General features: G+C 37.9%; 3 protein-coding genes and 1 long non-coding RNA gene across 6 annotated transcripts; 2 read left to right on the top strand and 2 right to left on the bottom strand.

Moving 5' to 3' along the window:
- The first annotated feature begins 609 nt into the window (after positions 1 to 609).
- LOC113707379 (acetylornithine deacetylase-like) lies at positions 610 to 6307 on the top strand. The gene is made up of 11 exons (XM_027229681.2): positions 610 to 1085; positions 2067 to 2311; positions 2417 to 2525; positions 3032 to 3170; positions 3276 to 3333; positions 3412 to 3429; positions 3655 to 3777; positions 4674 to 4827; positions 4895 to 4928; positions 5304 to 5586; positions 6065 to 6307. Exons 1-10 carry the CDS (start codon positions 753 to 755, stop codon positions 5405 to 5407), a joined length of 1317 nt encoding a protein of 438 aa, XP_027085482.1. The 5' UTR covers positions 610 to 752; the 3' UTR covers positions 5408 to 5586; positions 6065 to 6307.
- On the bottom strand, positions 5867 to 9843 carry LOC113707380 (uncharacterized). Of its 3 annotated transcripts, XR_011820369.1 has the most exons (10): positions 9354 to 9843; positions 8349 to 8500; positions 8045 to 8140; positions 7882 to 7944; positions 7361 to 7429; positions 7168 to 7270; positions 6983 to 7054; positions 6735 to 6901; positions 6362 to 6450; positions 6149 to 6224 (listed from the first exon to the last, which is right to left on the bottom strand). XR_011820369.1 is itself a non-coding variant. In XM_027229682.2 (9 exons), the coding sequence occupies exons 1-9, from the start codon at positions 9703 to 9705 to the stop codon at positions 6072 to 6074; spliced, it is 1149 nt and encodes a 382-aa protein (XP_027085483.1). In that variant the 5' UTR covers positions 9706 to 9843; the 3' UTR covers positions 5867 to 6071. The 3 variants fall into 3 exon arrangements, 2 of the variants coding, with proteins under 2 accessions (XP_027085483.1, XP_027085484.1); XM_027229682.2 differs by lacking the exon at positions 6735 to 6901 and having other exon boundaries at positions 5867 to 6224; XM_027229683.2 differs by lacking the exons at positions 6149 to 6224; positions 6362 to 6450 and having other exon boundaries at positions 6534 to 6901.
- Positions 9844 to 12060: 2217 nt separating this feature from the next.
- LOC140013304 (uncharacterized) lies at positions 12061 to 15086 on the top strand. Its single transcript, XR_011820375.1, has 2 exons — positions 12061 to 12530; positions 14676 to 15086. It is a non-coding gene; the product is annotated as an uncharacterized lncRNA (long non-coding RNA).
- Positions 15087 to 16379: 1293 nt separating this feature from the next.
- Positions 16380 to 17728, bottom strand: LOC113707358 (carboxylesterase 20-like). The gene has a single exon (XM_027229646.2). The coding sequence runs from the start codon at positions 17565 to 17567 to the stop codon at positions 16512 to 16514; it is 1056 nt and encodes a 351-aa protein (XP_027085447.1). The 5' UTR covers positions 17568 to 17728; the 3' UTR covers positions 16380 to 16511.
- Positions 17729 to 24345: the final 6617 nt, after the last annotated feature.

Genomic DNA, 24345 nt, shown 5'->3' on the forward strand with positions numbered 1-24345 from the left:
ATTTTTCTCTAAAATCCCTCCAAAAAGTATAATCAAAACATTTTTTTTCTAAAAACTCTCAAAAAAATACAATCGAAACAGAGTCTAAGGCTAAGTTTGGGAGTTTAGGATAGAAAAGAAAAGAAGGGAAAACTTAAGTTATTAGAGAAGAGAAGAGAAAAGAAGGGATTGTTGTGTTGTTTGGGAGTTTTAAGAATTAATGGAATGATTTTGGATATAAAAGTTATTAAATATTTATTTAAGATGTTTTTAAGAATAAAATAGATATTTTAAAAAACTTTCATAAGCTTCCTCCAACTTTCTCTCCAATTTGGGAGGAAAACTTTTACTTACTAATTATCCTCTTAATTCTTTCCATTTCTCTTCTTTTCTTTCCTAATAAAAACTAACAAACTAAGAAAATATTTACTTTTTCTTCTTTCCCCTTCTTTTCTCTCCAAATCATCCACTCCCAAACGAACCCTAAGTTAGTATTAACAAGACGGGGCTGTAATTTCCTAGACTTCAGTGCGCACAAACACAAAGAATCAAAGATCATCGATCAAAGATTAGGGTGATAGAGCAATAAAGCAAAAACTTCACTTGTATATTATTCTATTTGTCGTCCAGTCCTAACGATTTATTTTCCAATCTTCAGCCAGCAGTTTAACTTCATAGTTACTACTTACTAGTACTACAAAACCTTTTGAAAAGAAAAAGGATCTAAAAAAGCCTCCCTACTCTCCATCCGCTCTTCTTCTCCTTGTATAACAATGGCTGCTTCATCTGCTGCAAAACAAGCATTAGGAGCTTTAGACAAGGAATCATTCGTGACCCTTTTGGGGAAACTAATAGGAGAATCTAAATTCGTTCAGAACAATCCACCAGAGCTGATCCCAGAAGAAGACAGGATTGTGCGGCACGTGCTCGACACGCTCCTCCCCTACAGCACCAGTACCGGTGGAGGCCCGCTTGTTATCAACCATGTCACCTACAAGCCCAATAGAGGAAACCTGATTGTAGAGTATCCCGGAACTGAGCCCAATAAAATTCTTTCCTTTGTTGGAATGCATATGGATGTTGTTACTGCCAACCCTTCTGACTGGGTAACAAATTTTGAACTTTTAGCTTTTTTGAGTAATTTATTTGTAATCTGATTATATATTTTGGGATTTTTCTCACATTCTGATTATTGGTTTTGTCTTGTGTTTGGCTGAAAATGATTGTAAATATGTTTTGTGAGTTTGCTAGAATGAGGACAAAAGAAAATGGTATATGTTAATTGGGATTTGTTACTTTTTGCAACTCTCTCTCTCTCTCTATTCTGAGAAAAAAAAGAAGATTGTTTTAATTGATGATGAAAGGGGTTTCTTTGATTGGAAGTTTTAATTTGATAGTGCAAGGTTTAAAGTTGGAGACTTTTTGTGTTTTTATACACTGGCAATATTTTTCTGAATCTTTTCATTGTTATTATGGTTAGATCTCGCTGTTGCATCTACAATGCTACAAACATATCCAATATCCCCAGGAATTTGAACCCCGTATGGGAATTGTAGTTATGCAATGACGAGCTATGGAACTTAGTTAATTTTGGTGAGACATTGAATGTATGCAAGTCTCATTTTACGGTAGCTGCTGATTTGTAGCCTAAGGATGTTCACTATAAGAAATTAAATCTTGAGTCCTAAATTGGTACCTTAATGAAAATTTTTGGCTCTCTGTATTGTTTTATGAGGCCCGTGCTATGATTTGGGGTGATGAGTTCATTAGCCTTACTAACTAATGGTTATCTCATTCTGTTGTTGCAAATATTGTATTCCATCGAAACAAAATTACTTCAGCTCATAACTTATATTTGAAGTATTTAAAGTGATTTAACCAGCTATTTCTTAATTCGAGGGCATGATTATGGAATTTAGCTAGAACCTGTCATTGTAATTATCTTTTTCCAAGGTTTCCAGAAAGTAAATAGTGGGGTTGGAAACAGAGTAAGTTTGAGTTCTGCTCTTTGACCTGGGTATAAATTTTTGTCTCCTCAGTATTCGAGTGTTTTGTATTTAGAGTCTAAGACCATATCTATGCCTCAGGATTTTGATCCTTTTTCGCTGAGCATTGATGGGGATAAACTACGGGGACGTGGAACTACTGATTGCCTTGGGCATGTCGCTCTTGTAGCTGAACTTATGAAGAAACTGGGAGAGACAAAGCCACAGCTGAAGTCCTCTGTTGTTGCTGTTTTTATAGCCAGTGAAGAGAATTCATCTATTCCTGGGGTTGGTGTGGATGCATTGGTTAAGGATGGATTGCTCGATAAGTTGAAACAAGGGCCTTTGTAAGGACATAAAAGTAGTATTTAAGTATGAGAATCTTTTTCTGGTTAATTGGTTATGTTTAAATTGTTTGGCATTTGGTTAATGGTTTATGTGTTTCAAAACAGATTTTGGATAGATACAGCGGATAAACAGCCTTGCATTGGGACAGGTGGCATGATACCGTGGAAACTCCATGTTACCGGAAAGCTTTTCCACAGTGGTTTGCCCCATAAGGTGCTTTTTGGCTTTCTGTTGTCTCATATCAGCTGCACTAATTCTTCGTGTAACTTACATGTGCAGGAAAGAGATACTGTCAGTTTCTTAGTTGTGTCACTATGCAGGCAGTTCATATTATGATATTGATCAAGTAATTAAAGTAACCATTTTTCTGGAATGATGAAACTAAACTAAAAGAGAGGCATCAATAAATTTTTTTAACTTTGCAAGCACAAAAAATACATTTAATATTATTTCCTCTTGAATTAAATTATCTATGCAGAAAAAACTGCATTTGAAGTATTCTTATTTTCACAGATAAGTCCTTGTAAGTGATCACAGTGCACCAAAAATAAATGGGATAGGCTTGGCTGTAGATGAATTAATGTTACGATAATTTAGCTGGACAATAACTTGGAAGGATTGAAGAGGAATACTGCTGCAAGTTCATGCACATTAAGAACGCTCCATTACTGGGAGGAACCTGTGAATGTGTTCCGTTTAGTAGTTTTCTTTTTCTGTAGGCTATTAATCCCTTTGAGCTAGCAATGGAAGCAGTCAAAGAGATCCAATTACGGTTCTATAAAGATTTCCCTCCTCATCCTAAGGAACAAGTTTATGGATTTGCAACACCATCAACAATGAAACCAACTCAATGGTCTTGTAAGTCTTGATCACATTGTGAAAGAACTTGGACAAGTGTGATATTTGACTTGTCATAAGCAGCCAAGCCAATTCCATTTTCTGAATAAGCATTTTATATTACAGATCCAGGTGGTGGAATTAACCAAATTCCAGCTGAATGTACAGTTTCAGGCGATGTTAGGTACATATTTCTTTATATATTCTTGTTTAGGATCTTGAACTTCTAAACCCTTCTAACAATGCCTCTTTACTTTTGCAGGTTGACTCCATTTTACAGGTGGCAAATTTTTCCTTTTTTCTCCTTCCTAAATTGTGGATGATTTAAGTTATCAGATTATGATATTTCACAATTAATTCCTTTGCCCTCTTCATTTTTATGTTTTAGGCTTAAACTAATTTTCTTCCTGTACTTAGTCTGCTGTAGCTTTACCAGTTGAGTTTAGAAGGATATTCAGGTAAAAATTCAAAAGTTTGACGGTATATATTATTCACTCCTCAACAGTGTATCAGATGTGCTGAAGAAGTTACAGGAGTATGTCGAAGACATAAATGAAAATATTGAGAAGCTTGATACTAGGGGCCCTGTTTCAAAATATGTGCTACCAGATGAAAACCTAAGGGGAAGGTATGCCTTTGTCGACTGATTTGTTTAGTAGGAGCATGCTGAGCGGTTGTTGCTTTCACTTTAAATTTGGTAGGAATGAAAAAGGTGATTGTAGTTTGTCAAATTGAAAATCATTTATCCACTAATTCAAGAAAATTTTGATATACAGAGAAGAAGTATGCATAAGGTAATTACACATCCTAAGATTATAAACACTGCAAGAAACCATATTAGGCCCAACAGTCAACAATGTTATGCAAAAGTTTTTTGTAAACTGACAGAAAAGTTAAAACAGTCCCTGGATACAATCTATGAATATGGGATAAATTCTACATTTTAGATCTTGAACTAAGACTTCTCTGTTGCAAATGGTCTTTCATTATACTCAAAGCCACAGGCTCCATCTTGGACTAGGAGGGATCACAGAACCAAAGCTCCCTTGTTTTCTACAGTTTCTACTTCCTATCTTTCCACTTTCCCAGAAGTTTAATTGAGTATGCTCTTTCAAAGTTCAAATAAACAGAAAAGAAAGTCCCACATCTTTCTTGCAAACTGGAAAGCATTTCATCGAAGGATATTTAGGTTTGGGCTTCCTGTCATAGACATGCTTCATCACGTTGGGGGTTCTCTTTTATCTTTTTCCTTGGGAGTTGTAATGGGCAGCACTGATGGCAAACAACGTAAGGGAAAAAAATGCCCATGTCATGAGAACTTTTGTTTCCAGATAGGGGATGGAACAGCCTTCCACTAATAAAGACATTCCTTGATCAAGTATTTATGTTGTGAATTGCATTGCACCCTGAGATTATAATTTCAAGCATGGAAGTAGGTGATGGTCTTATGGAATCAGTTTTTCTTTGCATATCAGTACAGTACTCATTGTGTAACATTCAGTTTTACAATTTATTTACCCTCAGAATCACAATAAGTTTCGACGAGGCAAATTCTGGAGTTGCTTGCAATCTTGAATCCCCTGGTTTCCATGTCCTATGTAAAGCGACTGAAGAGGCAGTGGGGCATGTAAAGCCCTATTCTATTACTGGTAGTTTGCCACTTATTAGAGAATTGCAGGTACGATGAGTTTGCTTGTCATAAGACTCAGATTTTTTGGCATCCTTCTAACTTTGTTATTTGGCAGGATGAGGGCTTTGATGTCCAAACTGCAGGCTATGGTAAGATTCTTCCATATCCTACCACTTTTTTATTTAAATAATATAAGCTTATAGCTGTATGCTTCTGGTAGTATTTTGTGAAAAAGATGTTTTGGTCTGCACTATGATTTTTCCTAGAACTTGGTTGCTATCCTTTCTTGAGCGTGTTACTTGCCAGTTATACCATTCTTCTTATCTTAGAAGGAACTCGATGAAAGCATGTTAAGAATCTGTCTTCTTGATAATTATTTCTTCCATATGGCTAACACCTAACCTGGTTGACGTCTTCTATACCCATTCTGAAGCAAAAGATATATATATATATATGCTGCTGTAAATTTTGGCTACACCAGAACAGATGGATCAATGGATTTTGCTCTTTTGATAAACATGCAGGCTTAATGGCTACATACCATGCCAAGAATGAGTACTGCCTTCTAACTGACATGTGCCAGGGCTACCAAGTTTTTGCCAGTATCATTTTACAATTGGAAGATTGATTATTGATCACAGGCTTCTTGAAGGCAATAAATCTTGCCCACCGTATATATGCTGTGAAGATTTTGGCCTTCAATCTTCAACCTCCGCTGAGCTTACACAGTTTATGGGCAACATTAATAATGTCTTGTTCTTTGGTGCGGATTTCGGCATACAGCAACGGCCACTGAAAAATTAACAAGTATGTTGAGAAGGGAACGGATCAATTGAGATGCCTTTTTTATTTTAATTGAACCACAGCTTCTAGGAACCGAATGCAGCTAAATTTACAGTTACTTCTCAAATTATTATTATCATTCTTTCTGCGGGGTACATGACAGCCTTGATGCTCATCAGGTTTTGGCTATTGTTATACATTTTGGTTGTTCTTTTGATGAAAAAGCATACTCCTAAACAGTGGTGTATAAGTTCTAAGACAAAAAAAAAAAAAAAAATATTTCCTGCTGATGTTGGAAAGAAAATTTGTGCAAAGGTACTGCCAATACATACTGTATATGGTAGATTTTCTACGGTATAAGCTACCATTTACAACTGGAACTTTTTATTGTGCGTATTCTTTTGACTTTGCCTGTACATCTGTAGGTGATCTAAGGCTAATCAAAACTCTAACAAGAAATATACATGTTTCCGCCAAATCTAACCATTACATTTCCTTACAGGGCCGCTTTACAAGTTTCTCGTGCTCTTCTCTTCCAATTTCAGCTGTTGAACTCTCTGGCGTAGTCTTCGCCGATGATCATGTATTTTCCAAAGGCCATGTCCCAAAACAACGGCAGAGTAAATGCCATGTGTGAGGATTGGAGCGAAGATGTTGTTTGTCTGTTCACATCCATATAAGCAATCAAAATAAGCATAATCAGTTTTTTTCCTCTGATTAAAAGTGATTTTGGTATGACGGGAAATTATGTATAATAGCAAGCAAAAGGAAAAATGATGTGCATAATAAACCAATTTACCTGGATCCATTCAAATCCAAGGTAAAGGGCTAGAATTGCTTCCAGCAAGGGTGAATAAATCTTTTTCATTTGCCTCCTCTCATACCAGGCTGTTCCATATGCACCATAGTCAGATTGCAATTGTAACTAGCGTGTTGATGATACAAGATAAACAGCTGACAATGGATAATGGTTTTAGGCAGGCAAAATATGCTGTGAACTTCAGTTTTCCTCGTTGCTCCTTAGCAACATTTTGCAACCTCCAGAATGTAGGTACACATTTTTGAAAGGGCAGGGAAGAGGCTCCTGAGTGCATACAAATGATATAGTACTACATGCTGATCAAAAGAGTGTATATGGCTCATAAAGATGATCGAGTTTAAGATGAACATACTTCTATTGAAGAAGTTGATAAAGAACATCATCATGCTAATCAAGCTTATCTGTAGAAACACATTTTCTGTTTGGAATAGGCAGTCACCGGAAATTCTAATTGTTTCCTCCTCCTATTGATTGCCATATATGATTCCCACGCAACATGTATTGGAAATAGCTGTTTTACTGCTAGCAAATATAAGAAAATGAGGTGTCCTCGTGTAGAAAATAAAAAGATCGCTCTACATCAAGGGAACAAGAAGCAACCTGCAAACAGCTTCTTTAGATCTTCACGCCGAGAACGAGATTGTAATACTGGTGCAACAACATACGTAGGATCTGAAAGTAGAACAAAAGACTGTTTTTGTCACAAAAAACATGAATTGCGCATATTGAGGATATATTAGAAAAATGGACACCAAAACATATTCTCTTTTTGAAATTTATGATACCTTTCGGAGAGGCAGCAACATAATACAGAGAACCAGTAAGAGCAGCAGTTACAACAGCAGCAAACACCTGAGCAAATGGGACAAATGGCGGCAGGAAACCAGTCTAAAACAGAAGAATGAAAACCATAAGCAATCAGCTATCAGGAATAAAACATTTTTACCAGAAGAAATGTTTGTGGAGAGAAAATCTTACCATAGATGCCATTCCACGAGCATCTGTCACCAAATCAGTGCTTCTCAGGAATATGTCAGCTAATGCTCCCTACATATGTCAAAGAAATTGGAGCAAGAGAAAGACATATCATCAGGAACAAGATTAATGCTTTCATTAGACATGGTACTTGATCAATTAAAAGTGAACGATGCACAACTTTTCTCCAAATTTTTCATGCCATAAAAAACTAACAGAGACATTTATTTCGGCATCAACAGGAGCAATCCTTTAGTTGATGTTCAATCTGAAGAGGTCTCAAGACAATAGATGGTACCCAACAAAGAATTGGAAGATAAAAGTCAAGGAGCATGTGAAGATAACCACTCCAATCGAGGACTGTAGGCTTTGAGAAAGCCTATTGCAAACGCAAACAAGACCACCACCAGCCAATTTTGGCTTTAATTTGGTACTAAAATGTTGTGTTATTTCCACCAAAACAAACAAATAAATAAATAAATAAAGAGAATGGAAAGAAGGAAAATTGCTGCAGAGATATTGACCTGGACAGCAGCACGGTAGAAAAGCTCCTCCCCAACAGAGCTTGCAGCAACAATCAATATAAACTGCAGTTAATAAGCCAAAATGATTACATCTCCCTCTCCAGTTGATAATCCAGAGTGGAGATGGAAGAAAATAAATGCAGCACGAACAGCCGAGTTTTACCTGCCACGGAGACATGCCATAAAAGAAGCTCCTTAGTTCTTCATCCTCAACATCCCTTATCGCACGAGCATGAGGAGATAATTTTACAACCTCATCCTGCATCCATTATTCATAGTTCACAGAGTAAACTTCATTAAACCAATTGCAGGGAATCACAGAGCAGCAAATTTTAAGATCTCAAAACCATAAGCTGCTGAACTTTCTATAACCATACATAATACATGATATTTACGGTCCAAGAAAATGATCAGTTTGATTAATAAGTCAAGCACTCTATATTTATAGTCAAAAAGGTACAACTTACATCAAGAATAAAAAGAAGCGCCATAATTGGAGGAGCTGCATATCCCAGTCCCTCAACGATGGCATCTAGGGATGGATCAAAACCTCCCGAGCTATCAATCCCAGTCATGGAGCATATGAACCTTCCCGCCAAAGCCATTGCGACATATATTCCTGACTTTTCAAAAACAACTTTAGGGACCATCAAAATTATTTTACCAAAATCCGTTCAACATGAATAAATTCTTTTCCCTCAAACTAGCAACCTTAAATTACAGATAACAAACATGAACTTCAACAAAAATAACGGTTTTCTAGCTTATTAGCAGCAGCTCATGTGAAATAAAATAAAAGATTAGTATGCAAAACATTGGATTATTCAGTAATTTTCCAACAGAAAATACAAATATCCATTTGGCTGGAGTTTTACTCTTTTCCAGCAACATTATTGTTCCTGAAAATATCCAGTAACATTCTCCAGAAAATTTTTGCCTCACACACATGGGTTATGTTGTAAGGACTCTTAAATTTCAACAGTACATCGGATTTCACTACAAAAGTAGTCTTCAAAATTCTTTCTTAATCAAATGAAAATAACAAAATTACATATTATAAAAGTTATTACATACGACTAAACTTCGTCCTTAACCTCTCAAACTTAGAAAATGTTTAATCCCTTCTCCCTACAATTTAGCATATTCCCTTGCCCCTAGTTTTTGATGCCTGTGAATTGTGATGCTGTCCGAAACATTTGCGTCGCTAAAAATCCTGGTACGAAAAATGGTCGAACTATTTAGCCTTTTTTTGAGATTTCGTAGGAATAAATCGAATAAGTACGTACTAAAATTCTCTCCTCTTTTTTCTTTTCACTTTCTAGATTCTATCGTAATCGTTGAAAATATTCATTTCAAGCAATTAAAGGTGCACCACTTTTCTCTGTTCACAAAAAATCACACAGAAAATAAAACAAAAAATTTAACTCTTTTTCTGCATTCAACACTTCCGAAAAGGAAAAAGCACAACTCACCGATTCCGTAGCTGAGTCTAACGACAGCTCCAATCTTTTCCCAAACTGGAAATTCAGTTTCAGCACTTCTAAACCTTTGATTGAATGTGGTCACCTCCATAGCTGAGCTCGTGTACCCACCACCGCTACTGCTTTCTCGTTCAGCTCCACCACCGTCAACCGCCTCCCGGCCGCTGCCCCTCTCCGCCGTGGCACTCACTCTCACCACCTCCACCAGCTGCTTCATCTTCTTCCTGCTCTTCTTCTCCTTCATACTCAACCCCGCCACGTCATACAAGCTAACTCCACATTTACTCCCCAAAAACGTCATCGTCGCCGGGTTCGCAGCCCGAAAAGTTAACGGGAACTCCATTTTTAACTGCAAATTCTATTTTTCCCCTTTCAATCAAATCAAAACGACGTGGTTTTCAGTTTTGATTTGCCTTGTTCGCTTAGGTTAAAACGTCGTGGAATTGGTGCTTATGTTTAACTTCGTCGTCTCCGGTGACGAAGTCGGAATATTTAAGAAACTCAGGATCGGGTGGCGCATGGTGTGGTGAGGTCTCAAAAGAGCAGAAAAGGACTGATTAAATACTAGCCGTTCGATTGGTTGTACTTTTGTTCAAGTGGGACCAGGAGAAGTCAAACAACTTTGAATTTGATTGATTGCAAGGGATTGAACGGCGAGAATGTGAAGAGGTGGAACCCACAACGGTGTTTCTATCTAATACCACATACTGTGTGGATATTTTTCATGCAATATCTGAGTAGCCAATGAAAAATTGCCATGTGGAGATAAGCTGTAGACGGTGGATTATGGGTTAACAATGGATTTAGGTGCTTGGCTTCTTCGGGGCGGCATCCAAAATCAAATCTAAGCCTTGACCTAATCGAGAAACATCTGAGATTGCTTTATTGGGGAATTCCAACTCCAATTGTGGTGCAAGTTCATTTACTCTTGGGAACTTTTTCTTGATTGGGGAATTTCGCAAAAGTGGTTTGATAAAGCATAATTCTTTTGTATAGATTTGGTACATGTGTATAGAATTGTATATGTACCTGCAGCTTCTGGCTGCTTCAAGCCTACAAATCTATGTCAATAAGAACTAATTTCAGTTTGCAATCTTAAACTTGTATCACTTTTTTAATTTATATCCTAAATTTTAATTTTAGATATTTTACACTCTAAACTCTTAATTTTGGACACTTTACACCCTAAATTCTCAAATTATCCCATTTAAATCCAATCAATGATTATAATCATAAAATTAAAGAGATAAATGTCGGTAAAAATTAATGACAATGTACCGTTTTGTTCTAAGTGGCAATTGCTTGGCTTTAATTTTTTACCATTTTTAGCATGTTATCATTGATTTATATGGTTTCAATTACTAATATTGATAGCAAAATTAACGAGATAGAAGATGCTGCAAGTTAATAACAATATATTGTTTTATTTTTGCTATGATACCTTGGTACCTTTTGATTACTTTGACATATTATCATTGATTTGTTGTGTTCTCTATGCCGTTAATTTTATAAAAGTTGTCATTGACTAGATTTAAATAGGATAAACTTGAGAGTTTATGTTATAAAGTATTCAAAATTAAGAGTTTAGAGTGCAAAGTATTCAAAATTGAAATTGAGAATCCAAAGCGAGAAACTGGTTTAAGTTCAAGAGTGCAATGCAGAATTTGTCCCATCAATAAAAGTCTAACTTTTGCTAAAAAAAAAAAAAGGGATAATTTCAAAAACTTCCCCTGAGATTTGTGGTAATATCACGTTGATACCCTTGAACTTTGAGCAGTTTTAAAAATTTAAGAATTTTGAACTTTCTAAATTTTTTTGGTATAGACCGATGACTTGAATATCATAGACAAACACATCTTTCTAAAATTATATTTACAAACTCATTTGAGGTGTTTTTAAAAACATAACACGAACTTTCTTTATTACAATGTATTTTTAGATGAATTTAGAGTTTTTTTAGTTTTCTAACTTTTTTTTCCAAGTTGATGGCTTGACAACAAGAGAAAGATAAATTATTAACAATACATTTAGAAAACTAATTTGAGGTACTTTCAAGGCATAAAATGTTATGTTTTTCTAATTATAATAATTTTTCTTTTGCACTCCTTGTCTAGAGCGATGATTTCAAAAATTGCAAAAGGTCTTTCAACCTAATTTATATGTTGTAATTCTTAAGGATTTAACTTGGTTTATTATAAAAACTAAAGGTCCAAAAAAGGGTAATTTTGGAATAGAAATATTTTATCTCTCCCAAAATGAGTTCTTAAATCATATCTTTTAAAATGGGCTGATAAAGTTATAAAAAGTTGAAAATTAAGGGAAATATGTGAGATTTCTTAGAGGTGTCAAATGATATTGTCGTAAACCTCTGGAGAGGTTTTTGAAATTATCCCAATATATATATATATATATATATATATCATGGGACTTAATCCATCACTTCCATGTAAACACGTGGGTTTATTTAATCTTCCAAAGCAACAAAAACAATAGTTGCTTTTATTAATTCAAGACATAAAGGATAGGAGTTTGAAGGAACTATTTAATACGTATGAAAAAGTGTCATTGGCTTGTGAGAATAGCATGCATTTTGAAGACATTTGTAAAAGTACAAAGAATCGATTTCAATAATTTTGTAGACTAGACATCGGAGGTAGGGGCGGAGGGAGGGGGGCCAGGGGGGGCAACCGCAGCTCCTCCAATTGTTAAAAAAAACAATTCTAAGTAAAAAAAATTTATTATTATGTTTTGCCCCTCAAAAATTGATCAAAAAATTCACTTTGCCTCCTAGGGCCCAAACAATAATGTTTGGTGGGATTCCTTGTTTGCTTTGTGTCCATCCATAGTTAGAAGCTAAGCTAAGCTAAAAGGAGGCTTTCGAGTGAAAAATGGTAAGGAGTCACATCGAACAACTGGCTACAGACAAGAAATCAAAACTCAAAGGAAACACCCACTGGCCAGTGCCCACTGTCCAGTTTGCTGCTGTACACTTGGTATCTTTCACTGCTATCTACTAGCAGCATATTATCCTACTTCCTCCCTACCGCGCAAAGAAAAGATTACACAGAAGAAGAACCTACAGACAAACTCCTTTAATTCTCTCTCGCTGGTGAAGCCGTTTTTGGGGATACAATGTCGCAGGAATTTCAAGCTATTACTATTTACCAGGTTAGTTTGACATTGCATTTACTTAGTGAAATGTGGGTGTAAAAAGTTTGCCCGCCAGTTGTTTGATGAATTGCTCGAGAGGGACTTGTATTTTTTTTCGTACTTGGCCTTCTGAATTCAGGTGATAAGCATTTATTTTAGTTAATTCTGAAACTGATTTTCTTTTCCAATTTTCATACTAATTTTATTTTGAGGATCCTGTTGGCTTCCTTGGGTGATGGCCGGGCTTTTCAGTCAACCAGTCTCTTGCATTGGTCAAATTCCCATCTCTATAGGCCATAACCAACATTTCTCAATCAGTTTTATTTCGATTACAGGTTGTTGTTTTGTTGCAAATATAGTGGTAATGACCAATAGGACAATTGATTCTTTTTTCAAGAAAAGACGTCTAGAACCAAGTGGAAGTGGTGAAACTCCTTGTCCTCTTTGTGATTCTTCTCCTAAGCATCAAACAAAGAAATCTTGTAGAGCTGAATCATTAGAGTTTGATATTTCATCCATAGAACGTGATCCTGGAAAGCGAAAATCCATTTGGGAATATCTAGAGCATCAAAGGGATGAGGTACGGAGAGCATATATTAAGTTTGGGCCATACCAACCTGAGCTTCCGATTGAATCAATGGTTGTTGACAAGAAGGGCCAACATTTCCTTTTCTCTTGGTATATTGTTTCCAGATTGGTTGGAATTTTCTCCAACAAAGAATGCTGCCTTTTGTCTTCCTTGCTCACTTTTTTCCAAGCCAACGGACCGTTTTGGATCAATGGCCTTCACAACTAGTGGATTTAGATCATGGAAGAAGGTAAATGATGGAAAAAATTGTGTTTTTTTAAATCATATTGGAAAAGATCCTAACTCATCACACAAAGTGGCAATGCAATGCTATCATGATTTGGGAAACTCATTGCAACATCTTGATAAAATTATTGAGAAGCAAAATTCTGAGCAGGTTGCAAAAAATCGATTGCAACTTCAAGTTTCCATAGATGCTGCAAAATGGTGTGCATTTCAAGCGGTTGCTTTTAGGGGTCATGATGAAAGTTTAGATTCTAACAATCGAGGTAATTTTATTTAGTTGATCAAGCATGTGTCTTCTTATAATGAAAAAGTGGCTGTTGTGGTCCTTGATAATGCTCCTCGAAATGCATCTTATATTGCTCCTACGATCCAAAAGGCAGTATTGTCCATTTGGTCGAGCAAGATACAAAAGTATATTCGAGAGGAGATTAGTGATTCAAAATTTTCTATACTTGTTGATGAGGCTCAAGATAGATAAAAAGGAGAGCAAATGGCTATTGTTCTTAGATTTGTGGACAAGCAAGGCTATATTCGAGAGAGATTTTTTGACATTGTTCATGTGCACGAAACCAATTCCTTGACTTAGAAGAAGGAGATATGTGATATCCTTTCTCGCCATAATCTTAGTGTGCAAAACATTCGTGGCCAAGGATATGATAGAGCTAGTAATATGCTTGGAGAATGGAATGGACTGCAAGAATTATTTATTCAAGAGTACCCCTATGCATATTATATTCACTGTTTTACTCATCGACTGCAACTAACATTGGTAGCAACATCTCAAGAGGTAATTCCTGTGGAACAATTCTTTACATACTTATCTCTTTTTATAAATTTAATTTCATCTTCTTGCAAACGTGTGGACCAACTTAGAGTTGCTAGAATTGCTGAATTGATTGCTATTGATGAACTTGAGACTGGTAGGGGTCAGAATCAGATTGGTACCTTAAAATGGCCAGGGACTACAAGATGGGGGTCTCATTTTAGTTCTATCTATAGTTTATTCACAGAATATGAAGACATTTGCTCTGTCCTAATTGATGTTATCAATTATGGAAATACATCAACTCAAAGAAGTGAAGCTGACAGAGTTTACGATTTCATGACATCCTTTGATTTTGTTCTTGTTATGCATATGATGAGGGACATTTTAGGATTTGCACAAGTACTTTCTCAAGCTTTACAATGCAAATCTCAAGATATTTTGAATGCCCTTAAATTGGTTTCAGTAACAAAGGATCGACTTCAAAGTTACAGAGATAATGGATGGAATGAATTGTTCACCAATGTAAAGACATTTTGTGATGCACGAAATATATAGATGCTTGATATGAATGTCATTTATAAAGCAGGTCGAGGAAGAATTCAAAAACAAAATGATCCAATTACCATGGAGCATCACTACAGGATTGATGTGTTTTTGGCAACGGTTGATTCTTAAATACTTGAAATGAAGAATAGGCTTAAGGAAGATGTAATAGAGTTGCTTATTCTTAGTTCAGCATTGCACCCCAAAGATAATTTTCAGGCTTTCAATATCGAACAAATTTGTCAACTTGCAAACAAGTTTTATTCAGCTGACTTCACAGATCAAGAGAAGTTATACTTAAGAACTCAATTAGAGCTTTTCCAGATTGAGTTTTCTTGTAATTCTCAGCTTCAAAATTTGTCATCACTTCAGGAGTTGTGCCAAGTGTTAGCAAAGACAAGAAAGTCAATGTGCTATACTCTTATTGATAGATTGATTCGTCTTATTTTGACTCTTCCTGTTTCAACAGCTACAACAGAGCGTGCATTTTTTGCTATGAAAATCATCAATACTTGTTTGCGTTCTAGGATGGAGGAAGACTTTCTTGCTAACTCTATGATAATGTATATTGAGAAAGAAATTGCTAGAACTTTTGATATAAATTCAATCATTGATGACTTTGATAAAATTAAAGTCATCGTGCACAATTTCATATGTCCCACACAGTCAAATAGATTTGTAAATATGATGATATTTTTGTATATGTGAAGCGTAGAAGTAATTTTTATTCTATATATGGTTGTTTCTAATCTTATGGTATATATGTTCACATTATTTTTTTGTAAATATATTTTACTTTCATTGCTATAGACTCGCCCCCCAAAGTTAATTCCTAGCTCCGCCACTGATCGGAGGTCCCTTGATTTATATATTTTCATCTCCATGGTTGGGTCAATTTTGGGTTATATAAATTATATCTAAGATCCGATTTTGTCTCTTTTTTTTTCTGATTTTGCCTCTTCACTTATGTTACTCCCTGTATAGCCAGCAATAACGACATCGTTCTCTACTACAACTATCAATCACGCAATTATCAATTTCTGAAAAAACGAATTATCTATTATCAATCATGCAATTATTGGTCTTGGAATTTTTAGTTTTTGACTCGACTACAACTAAAAACTTTCAATACCGACTAATACATTTCTCTCCTACGAATACTGGCATATAACAATAGTTGTGAAGAACCCCCCCCAACACAAAAAAATATTTTGGGTGAGGGAACAATTTTGTTATAGTGCACTTTAAGAATATGTTGACATCTTTTTCATATCTTTAGGTATGAATAAACTTGGGACGCCTTGCCACGTCCATATATATATATATATATATATATCCCCTGAGGCTGTACAGAGCCCCGCCCAAGGATGCACAGTAAGGTTCGAACTGATGACCTACGGAATACTATCGCATGTAATCACCAGCTGAGCTCCTGCTGGGGGCAACCTCTATATTTGACTATCAGTATAGTGTTGTTAGATTTATTTTTTAAATTTCTCTTAATTAAAAAGTTTTAATTTCTCTTAACTATAGAATTCGTTTTAAGAGACACAATAAACTTCACACATATAGATAAAAACACATAAAAATCACCAATTACCTTCGATCAGATCAGAAGAAGACCGATACTGTGGCATCCATAGATGCCTGTACTAAATGAGTTTTTATCAAGTTAAGCATTATTAATTCTTAAACCATTCTGAACCAGTATGTGACAAGACTAGGTGCCAAGAACATCACGTAATTAATCAACATTATTGATTTCCATTTATGAAACTTGCAAGAAATTGAGAAACATGTTGAGAAGTGCAAAGATTTAACATCATTGTTCATTTGGATTAATACCCATCCTGGTAAAAACCTCTGACATAGTTGTCTAAGCTGTTGTCACAAAGGAGATTATAAACTCCTTCACAACCTCACAAAGCACTTTAGTTTTGGGAAACTCAAAAATGTCAATTCCATGATAACCTCCTTCAACAAAATTAGCCACCACGGGAACACCCTCGCCTTCTAAAATTTTGGCAATCTCAAATTGGCGATCGAACAATGCATCATTTTCATATCCTGCCATTAAAATCTTCCATCCTAAAGCTTTAATCTGATCGAACTGTCCAGGTTTGATGCTCAAAACTGGATTAGAAAATTCATGATCTCGGTCAGCACCAACGGGCAATGAAAGTTCCCACAAGACATCAGTAAAATGGGGCGGTAGAAGCGTGTCATTCAGAGCCCTCAACTCCGATTCTGTCCTCTTGTTGCCACCAAAAAATGCTTGGTGCAAAATCAACCCTTTAATATTCAAAGGCTTGAGATCATCAACACATGAAGATGCACTCAAACCAACATGATAGGCAATGTTTCCCCCAGAACTACTGCCCATGAGGAAACTGTTTGATAAATCTGCATACTTTTCCAACCATTCGTCTTGTGAACTCTTGATCCAGTGCAAAGCTTCCAAGCAATCTTCGTAGGCTGCCGGCAGCCTGTGCTCGGGAGCAAGACGATGCTCGATTGATACGATTACAAACGGGACCTCAGTAGCTAAAGCTCTATGCAAATCATCAAAACCGGTCGTGGCCACGCTGCCAATCACGAATCCTCCACTATGAAAGTAAATCAGGAGCGGAAGTTTCCTGCCCGGGAAGGATTCAAGTGCTTCTTTCGGTAGGAATATACGGGCACCAGTGTCTTTGGGTTGGTTAATGGGGACATCCTTGACAAGAAGGATAGGGCTGCCATCATAGGAGGAGACGGGTGTTTTTGGATGTTCAAATTGACGCGTGACTGAGCCGTCGGGGTTCCGGACTAAGCCCAGACGGCCGTAGGGATCAGCATGAGGATCAGCGAATGAAATTGCCGCAATTGGATCAGCCATAAGGGATGAGAATTTTGACTGCCTGTTGGTGTAAGCTTTGGAGCTAGCGTTCATGAGTTTGACGGTATTTGAAGACTTGGAAGTGCACAGAAAGAATGGTTAAAGGGTCATGAGCTGGGTTGAAAAGGCAGACACAAGAAGCTCATAAAAGCCCAAAATTGGAGAGGAAAATGACGTCTGAATTATCTTCTTGATGGGTCCAATTTTCTTCTTTCTTTTAATTGGTTTATACTTGTATGTATCCTGCCAAGTACCTTCGCTTTCAATTTAATTGCATAGAGGATTTTTTGTCCAATAGGGGTGTGGACTACGCGAGCGGCTTGGTCAAAAATTTTGCAAACTCGATCTACTCATTCTATATAACTAGTTGAATTCGAGCATCGGTAATAATTACTCGAGTACTCAACGAATTTAATCAAGTATTTATTTTATTTATATATTATATATTTTAATTATGGAATGACTATTATGGATCCGTATTTTAATAAATTTACATGAAGTAATATTCAGTAATAAAAATGATGAATGATAAAATAATAATCCAATAAATCTAAAATGTAAAAAATTAAAAACAAGAGAAGAAAAACTCAAGCTTGTGTAGCTCGAGTTTGATATGGCTTGTAGTTTACTCGAACTCAAACGAATCGAGTTCAATCTTAATTTTTATTATGTCGAGTCGAGTTCGAGTTCAAATTTATATACTCGTTAGAACTCGAATTCAAGTTCAAATAGCAGTGATAGTGATTGAGTTCGAGCTCGAATATGGTGCAACTCGAGCTCAACTCGACTCGATAGACCCCTAGTCCAATACTATCTCATCTTTGATTATATTGTCAAACACCTCATTTTAGAATTTTTTTTGTTTCCTTGATACAAATCCCGTGGGTTCGACGGAGTTCGTGATCACGAGCCCTGATCTTGATGGTGGAATTCAAGTTTGGATTGGCAGCAAAACCTTACGGCCCCTCTAATCCCCGAGATTGCGAACAATCTTGATATTATTTCAACCCACAAACTAACGGATTAGCAAACCAAAGGTGTTGGTAGAACGACACCACAATCAAGTGCGATTCTTGATTGATTAGCCAAAGTTGAACACTCAAGAGATCCTTTAAAGTATTCAAAGAGCTCACGAAAGGCTAAGAGAAGGTACTCTAAAAAATCTATCTTATTGAATGTCTCCGTCACTTGAGAGGGGCTGTATTTATAGCCTTACAAACGGTAATCCTAATGTGACTTGGAAGGGCAAAGTTTCCTAATTAAGTATGACTCTTAAAAATCGACTTTTAGAAGTTCTTGAATAGCCGATTCTTGCACTAAATTTAGTGACTAGATTGCTACTAGAAAATACTCTAAATGATACAACTAATCGAACGAAAACATCAACATGTAAAGACCGCATGAAGTAGATGGGCAGAAGGTTTGTGCTTATAAAGCATGCCCACGTCTTATAATGATTTTGCTGTGGTGAATTAATTAAATGGTAGAAGACTTGTCCTTATAAAGCGTGTCTGCGCCTTATAATGACTTTGCTGAGACGAAGCCGAATGAACAAGAAACTGAGCCATCAACCTCTTCCTTTACTTGAATAATGTGAATGACAGGTGCCGAACCTGTGCAATAATAATAAATAAATCCTAACTACCACTTGAAACAGTAAGTAATCAATTCGAGTACTGGAGCAGGGACTCTAGGTGTGCAATGGATTACTTGATTCACCCTGTTCCCGAAGAGTTTGCTTAATCCGATATACCTGAATTAATTATTTAACTGAGCTCCCTAACTAGTAGACAGTGGTAAGCAGGGTCGTCTCCTCAGGGACTGGAGAGATATTTGTTTCTTTTCAAATCAAGATTAATGGGGGGGGTTTTGGTATCAAAAGCCAACGGAACAAATTAAATGCAGAAAATAATTAATTAAAAGAAATAACTAAGAGAAATTCTAGCCAAGGGTATACTTCAGAAATGGTTCATGCACTGATCATCGATGCAAAAATAATTCCAACCTTTATTAATAGATTGGTTCTAGTTGTCTCGCACGCGCTAAACAACCAACCCTTCCTTAATTTATCGATAGCTAAGGTACGACCGTTAGCTATTTCTCTAACCCAAAAACAACCCTAGGTACGACCGTAGGATTCAATTTCTAGATTGCATTAGTAATTAGAAAGGCCCAATCCTGACTAACAAACACGCTACGAGGGTTCATTCAAGCCAGATCAAATATTCCCCTGACACAAATCCAATTGTGCCAGTTGCTACTGGAATAGAAATAACGAACAATTACGGATTCAATTACCCCTATATAGCAAAATAGCCTATATAAACAATTAATTATTGCGCACTAATCAATCATACATAAGGCTATAACACTTAGAAACAGGAAATATATAAATATTAATAAATGGAGGAAATAGTTAAAATAAATTCGATCTCACAGTAATTTCTGAACCAAATCGTCAGTTATCCCCTTGACTAGAATTGGAGAATTAGCCCTCCATTAACGGAGAGCAAGCGGCGCGTGAATGATTGGAGAAAGTTGCCAGATCGGATCTTTTGTTGCTTTTTCCTAGGGTGGCCTACGCGGTCATGCGATATTCACCTTTTTCTCCTGCCTTTCTCTTTCACCAGGCGTATCAGAGGGAATGCTTCTTATTGGCCTTGTTTTCAATCAATCTGCTTAGGCTAGAAAGGGCAAGGATGCAAGTCAACAATTGCGGCTGCCTTGCTTTCTTCCTTTTGTGTTTTGTGTTAGTCAAGCATACGAGAAAACAATTTCAATTCCTTGATTTCTTGGTCAAAGATAGTTAAAAGCAAAAAAACCAAAAGTTGGTTGCTCACAAGTCAACAATAATGGCTTCTGTCCTCGCTTCTCTCTCAAGCTGCGGCGCACAGTGCCCTCACCAAAAACAAAAACTAAAACAACTCCCTTTTTTCCTTCGCCGCGCGAGAGATAAAATACCATCCCCAAAATTGCAGACCGACTCCCTAGAAATATATTAAAATAAAATCTATTACAATTAGGTTTCTTCAGCTTCTCAAACGGGCCCCACGTCCGGTGAATTTTCTAAAAGTTGAATTTAAGCACTTTTCAGCAACCGTTCCTGTAATTAGCACCAAAACAAAATATCAGTAGAATCCACCCAATTAACAAAAATATTTAGCCAATTACTTGTGCAGTAATGCCCAAAATACCCACTAAAATGCAACCTATCAATCTCCCTCACACCTGAACTATGCTTGCCCTCAAGCATAATTAACTCAGAAGTACAATCAAGATACGAAGCTAATCACAGCAGTTCATACCAGAAACGGTATCCCAAATTTCCCAATAACCTCATCGAAATCAGAATATACCAAATTAACAATACTCACAGTTCAAAGTGCACTCATTCACTCCAAAGTGTATATGAAATGTATTGGCTCTCAAATCAACACAATAGAATGACACTACCATAAACTTGCTCATATATCATATCTCCACCACTTGCTCATGAATTTAAATGCAGCAATCAAGGGGCTTTGCAAGGTTGTAATGGGGTTAGGGTGAGAAGGTAGGGTTAAAAGGAGTCAAAAGGGTGCAAAAGTGTAAAGAAAGTGCCCAGAAATTCATTACATAGATTCTTGCACATTTGAAATTTAAAGGCATCTCAACCACCACACAAGTGAATCTTTTTCCCTTTTTTTTTTTTTTTTTCGAGAGCTCCGAACCAGCACCATGATTTACTTGCTGGTTTCCTGCACTCTTTCTTCTTTTCACATCCCCTTTTTTTCTGTTTTCTTTTTCTTTCTTTTTTTTTCATAAATGGGTGTAATGCCTCCCGAATAATACACCAAAATTCTGTATAACGAAATCAGAGCACTTCTTCACACGAGGTTCAAATAGGAAGTCTAAAAAGAGGTTTTTCGGCTAAAAACTAGGGTCTCAAGCGAAGAATAGGATGTAAAGCTCAACTTGGCTCCCTAATGGTAAATAATCCAAGGGTTGGTCTTAAGAAAGTCCAAAAATGGCTCATTCCTAGGTGCCCTATCATTTCAATGCATTAAATTCATTTAAATGTGATCTTGACATGCATAACCGAGCAAGTTCTAGAATGACAAATCATGTGCACTAACCACTCAAAAATCGAAAAATTAGGCTAAAAAATCGCACGAGTGGATCAAATTTATGTCAAGTTCAGCATATTCATCAATCAATTCGTCATCAAGAAAAATAGAACACCCCATGGCATGAACGTGCTACGTACACTCGTATCTCGATTGCATTCATCACAGTTTAAAGAAAGTAACTACTAAGGCAAGGGAAAAATTTAATCAGATAACTCAAAACACAACCAAAGCATAGTTAAACCCTCCCCCACACCTAAACCTTACATTGCCCTCAATGTAAGCAAAATAAGACCAAATCAGAGGTATTGGGGCAACGACACTTCCCTCAAAACGGAGGAGGGCAGAAAGGAATCATGACTGCGGAAGAAAAGGCGGGCGGAAGCCCACGTGATGGAGATACTGTGCTATATTCTGGGCCATCCCGCCCATTTGACGCTCCATCCGATCCATACGAGTGTCCATGTGCTGCATCTGGAACCGGAGGGCCGCTAGCTGGCTATCGACGAAGGACGATGGTGGAGGTGCCGAAGAGGATGGTCCGGGGGCATCCGTGGACGGGCCGCCAGCCGCCGGGGCAGTAGATTTGGAAGCGCTGCGCCTCGGAGGAACAGAGATTGGCCCCGAGGGGGCAAACTGGAAAACGCCATTAACCTGTCGCACAAGACCCATTTTCTCCAAACAAACCATATCAAGGGGCTCCATAATACAAGCACGATGCAAGTTATGATCATTCAAGTCCAAAACCCCAAGATTTACAGCTAACTGAGTGATAAAGGATCCTAAGATTAATGGCTTATTTTTCTTACTTAGCACAGTTCGGAGGTGGAGGGAAAACCAGCTACCCAAATTGACCCTAGTCCGAGTGACCATGCACCAAATGAAAAAGAACTCGGGCTTGGTCAGAGTGCCGGAGCTATCCTTCCTACCTGAGAAACTATACGCCATGAATCTATGTAAATAACGATAGGCGGCGCTCTTAAGATAAGAAGCCTTAGACTGACTGGGGTCATAGCATTTCTGGTCAACTGACAAACCACTCCAATAACCGAGGTAATGAGAAAAAAATGGCTCTATATATTCGCACGCACTGTGCATATACTCCTCACTCTGGGAGTAAGGAATATCAATAAACCCAAGAGTCAAATTAAACTCAGTGATGGATTGGTTGAATTCTCTACCCATTAATCGAAACCTCACTACCCCAGGAGTGGTAACTGAGAATTCATCAGCAATATTAAATTCAAAGGTAGCATAGAATTCCCACGTGAGCTCAGTAAAAGCCGGTTGATTGATAGAAGCATAGCGGGCCCAACCTACATTAGTCAAGTGCTGTGTGACCTCATCCCTCAGGTTTAGCAAATCAAGTGTAGGGCCATGGATGTATTTACAAGGAATTATCTTCCTTGTACACGCCGAAACATACCGTTCCTTGTCGGCAGCCCGGGTGAAGGTCAAATTACCGCCAAAATGGGCCGGAGAGGAGATATGAACCTCCCTATTCCGTCCAAGGCGGGTACGGGGCCCTCCAGGCCCAGTCGATGGGGCAGGTCCCTCTAAGGGGACCGTAGGCTGAGGAGATGAAGTGGAAGGCTTGTTCTTGCCTTTGGTTTTCGGTTTAGTCATTGGGGATTGGAAAAGAGGGCAAAGTCAAGGTGAAATTGGGTAAAATGAAGCGGTAACTAGTCAACAAAGCAAGGGGTCCCCAAACACAGCTCCAAGCACCAACAATTGAACAAATAGCAACCAAACAGCCCAAAAATCAATTAAGTAGATAAACAATAAAAATTTGCACCCAAAAACTAATTAGACACGTGAACAGCAGACTACTCCCCAAACACTACCAAATCAACCCAAAAATCACTTAATTAGACTAACGCAGGAAAATTCCCCCAAAAACTAATTAAAGAAATAACCAGAGTGAAAACTTTCCCCCAATATCTCTGATTGAGCACCAAATTTCACAAATAGACCACAATCAACCACAGATATATCACAGCACCCAAAATCAAACAAGAAATTGAAAATCTGGCCTCAGCTAAGAAAGTAAAAATCTGTCCTCTGCTAAACAAAAATTAAAAATCTGGCCTCAGCTAAGTGACAGTAACTGAAAGAGAGATATCACCGGAGAAAAATTTTTCAGCTCATTTGACAGGTTGAGGAGGGACGCGCGTGGCCTGCGATGGTGGTCTTGGAGATCGCGCGCAATGACTGCTGGAGCTGCGCGCTTGGCTGCTGGAGACGCGCGACTGCAGGCGGGCGGCGGACTGGGCAGTGGACTGGAGCAGGGTGGGCGCAGAGGAGGCTGTTGGCGGCGCGCTGTCTGGGCTGTGCGTGCGCGGTCTGCGCGGTGGGCTGACGGCGCGCGGGCTGGTCGACTGTACGGAGGATGCACGAGGCGAGGCTGGGCGAGGTCACGCGAGGCTGGGCTGGAGCTCGCGCGCAGCTGGCAGTGGCGACGCGCTGGGCGGCAGGCGCGCGGTCTGCGCTGCGCTGGGCTGTGGCAGGCGCGCTATCTGCGATGCGCGCACATGGTCTGCGCGCACGCGACTGCGGCTGGTGGGTCTGGTGGTCCGCGTGGTGGCGAGCAGCGCGGCGAGCTGGGCCGCAGCTTGGTGGACAGCGGCAGCAGCGCGATGGGCGGCGGCGTGCGGTCAGCGACGGCGGACCAAGCAAGAGAAGAAAAGAAAGAAAAGGAAGAAGAAAGAAGAAAGAAAGAAAAAGAA

This window comes from Coffea arabica, chromosome 8c (assembly GCF_036785885.1).
Source record: "Coffea arabica cultivar ET-39 chromosome 8c, Coffea Arabica ET-39 HiFi, whole genome shotgun sequence".
Classification (NCBI taxonomy): domain Eukaryota; kingdom Viridiplantae; phylum Streptophyta; class Magnoliopsida; order Gentianales; family Rubiaceae; genus Coffea; species Coffea arabica.

Excerpts from the sequence above, each read along its gene's own strand:
- LOC113707358 (XM_027229646.2), bottom strand. The coding sequence starts at position 17,567 with ATGAACGCTAGCTCCAAAGCTTACACCAACAGGCAGTCAAAATTCTCA.
- LOC113707380 (XM_027229682.2), bottom strand. The coding sequence starts at position 9,705 with ATGGAGTTCCCGTTAACTTTTCGGGCTGCGAACCCGGCGACGATGACG. Across the intron at positions 7,945-8,044 it reads ATGGCATGTCTCCGTGGCAG|TTTATATTGATTGTTGCTGC; the intron begins GTAAAACTCGGC and ends TATTAACTGCAG. Across the intron at positions 6,451-6,982 it reads TCTAAAGAAGCTGTTTGCAG|CCTGGTATGAGAGGAGGCAA; the intron begins GTTGCTTCTTGT and ends CATATGGAACAG.
- LOC113707379 (XM_027229681.2), top strand. The coding sequence starts at position 753 with ATGGCTGCTTCATCTGCTGCAAAACAAGCATTAGGAGCTTTAGACAAG. Across the intron at positions 1,086-2,066 it reads CTGCCAACCCTTCTGACTGG|GATTTTGATCCTTTTTCGCT; the intron begins GTAACAAATTTT and ends TCTATGCCTCAG. Across the intron at positions 4,828-4,894 it reads CACTTATTAGAGAATTGCAG|GATGAGGGCTTTGATGTCCA; the intron begins GTACGATGAGTT and ends GTTATTTGGCAG.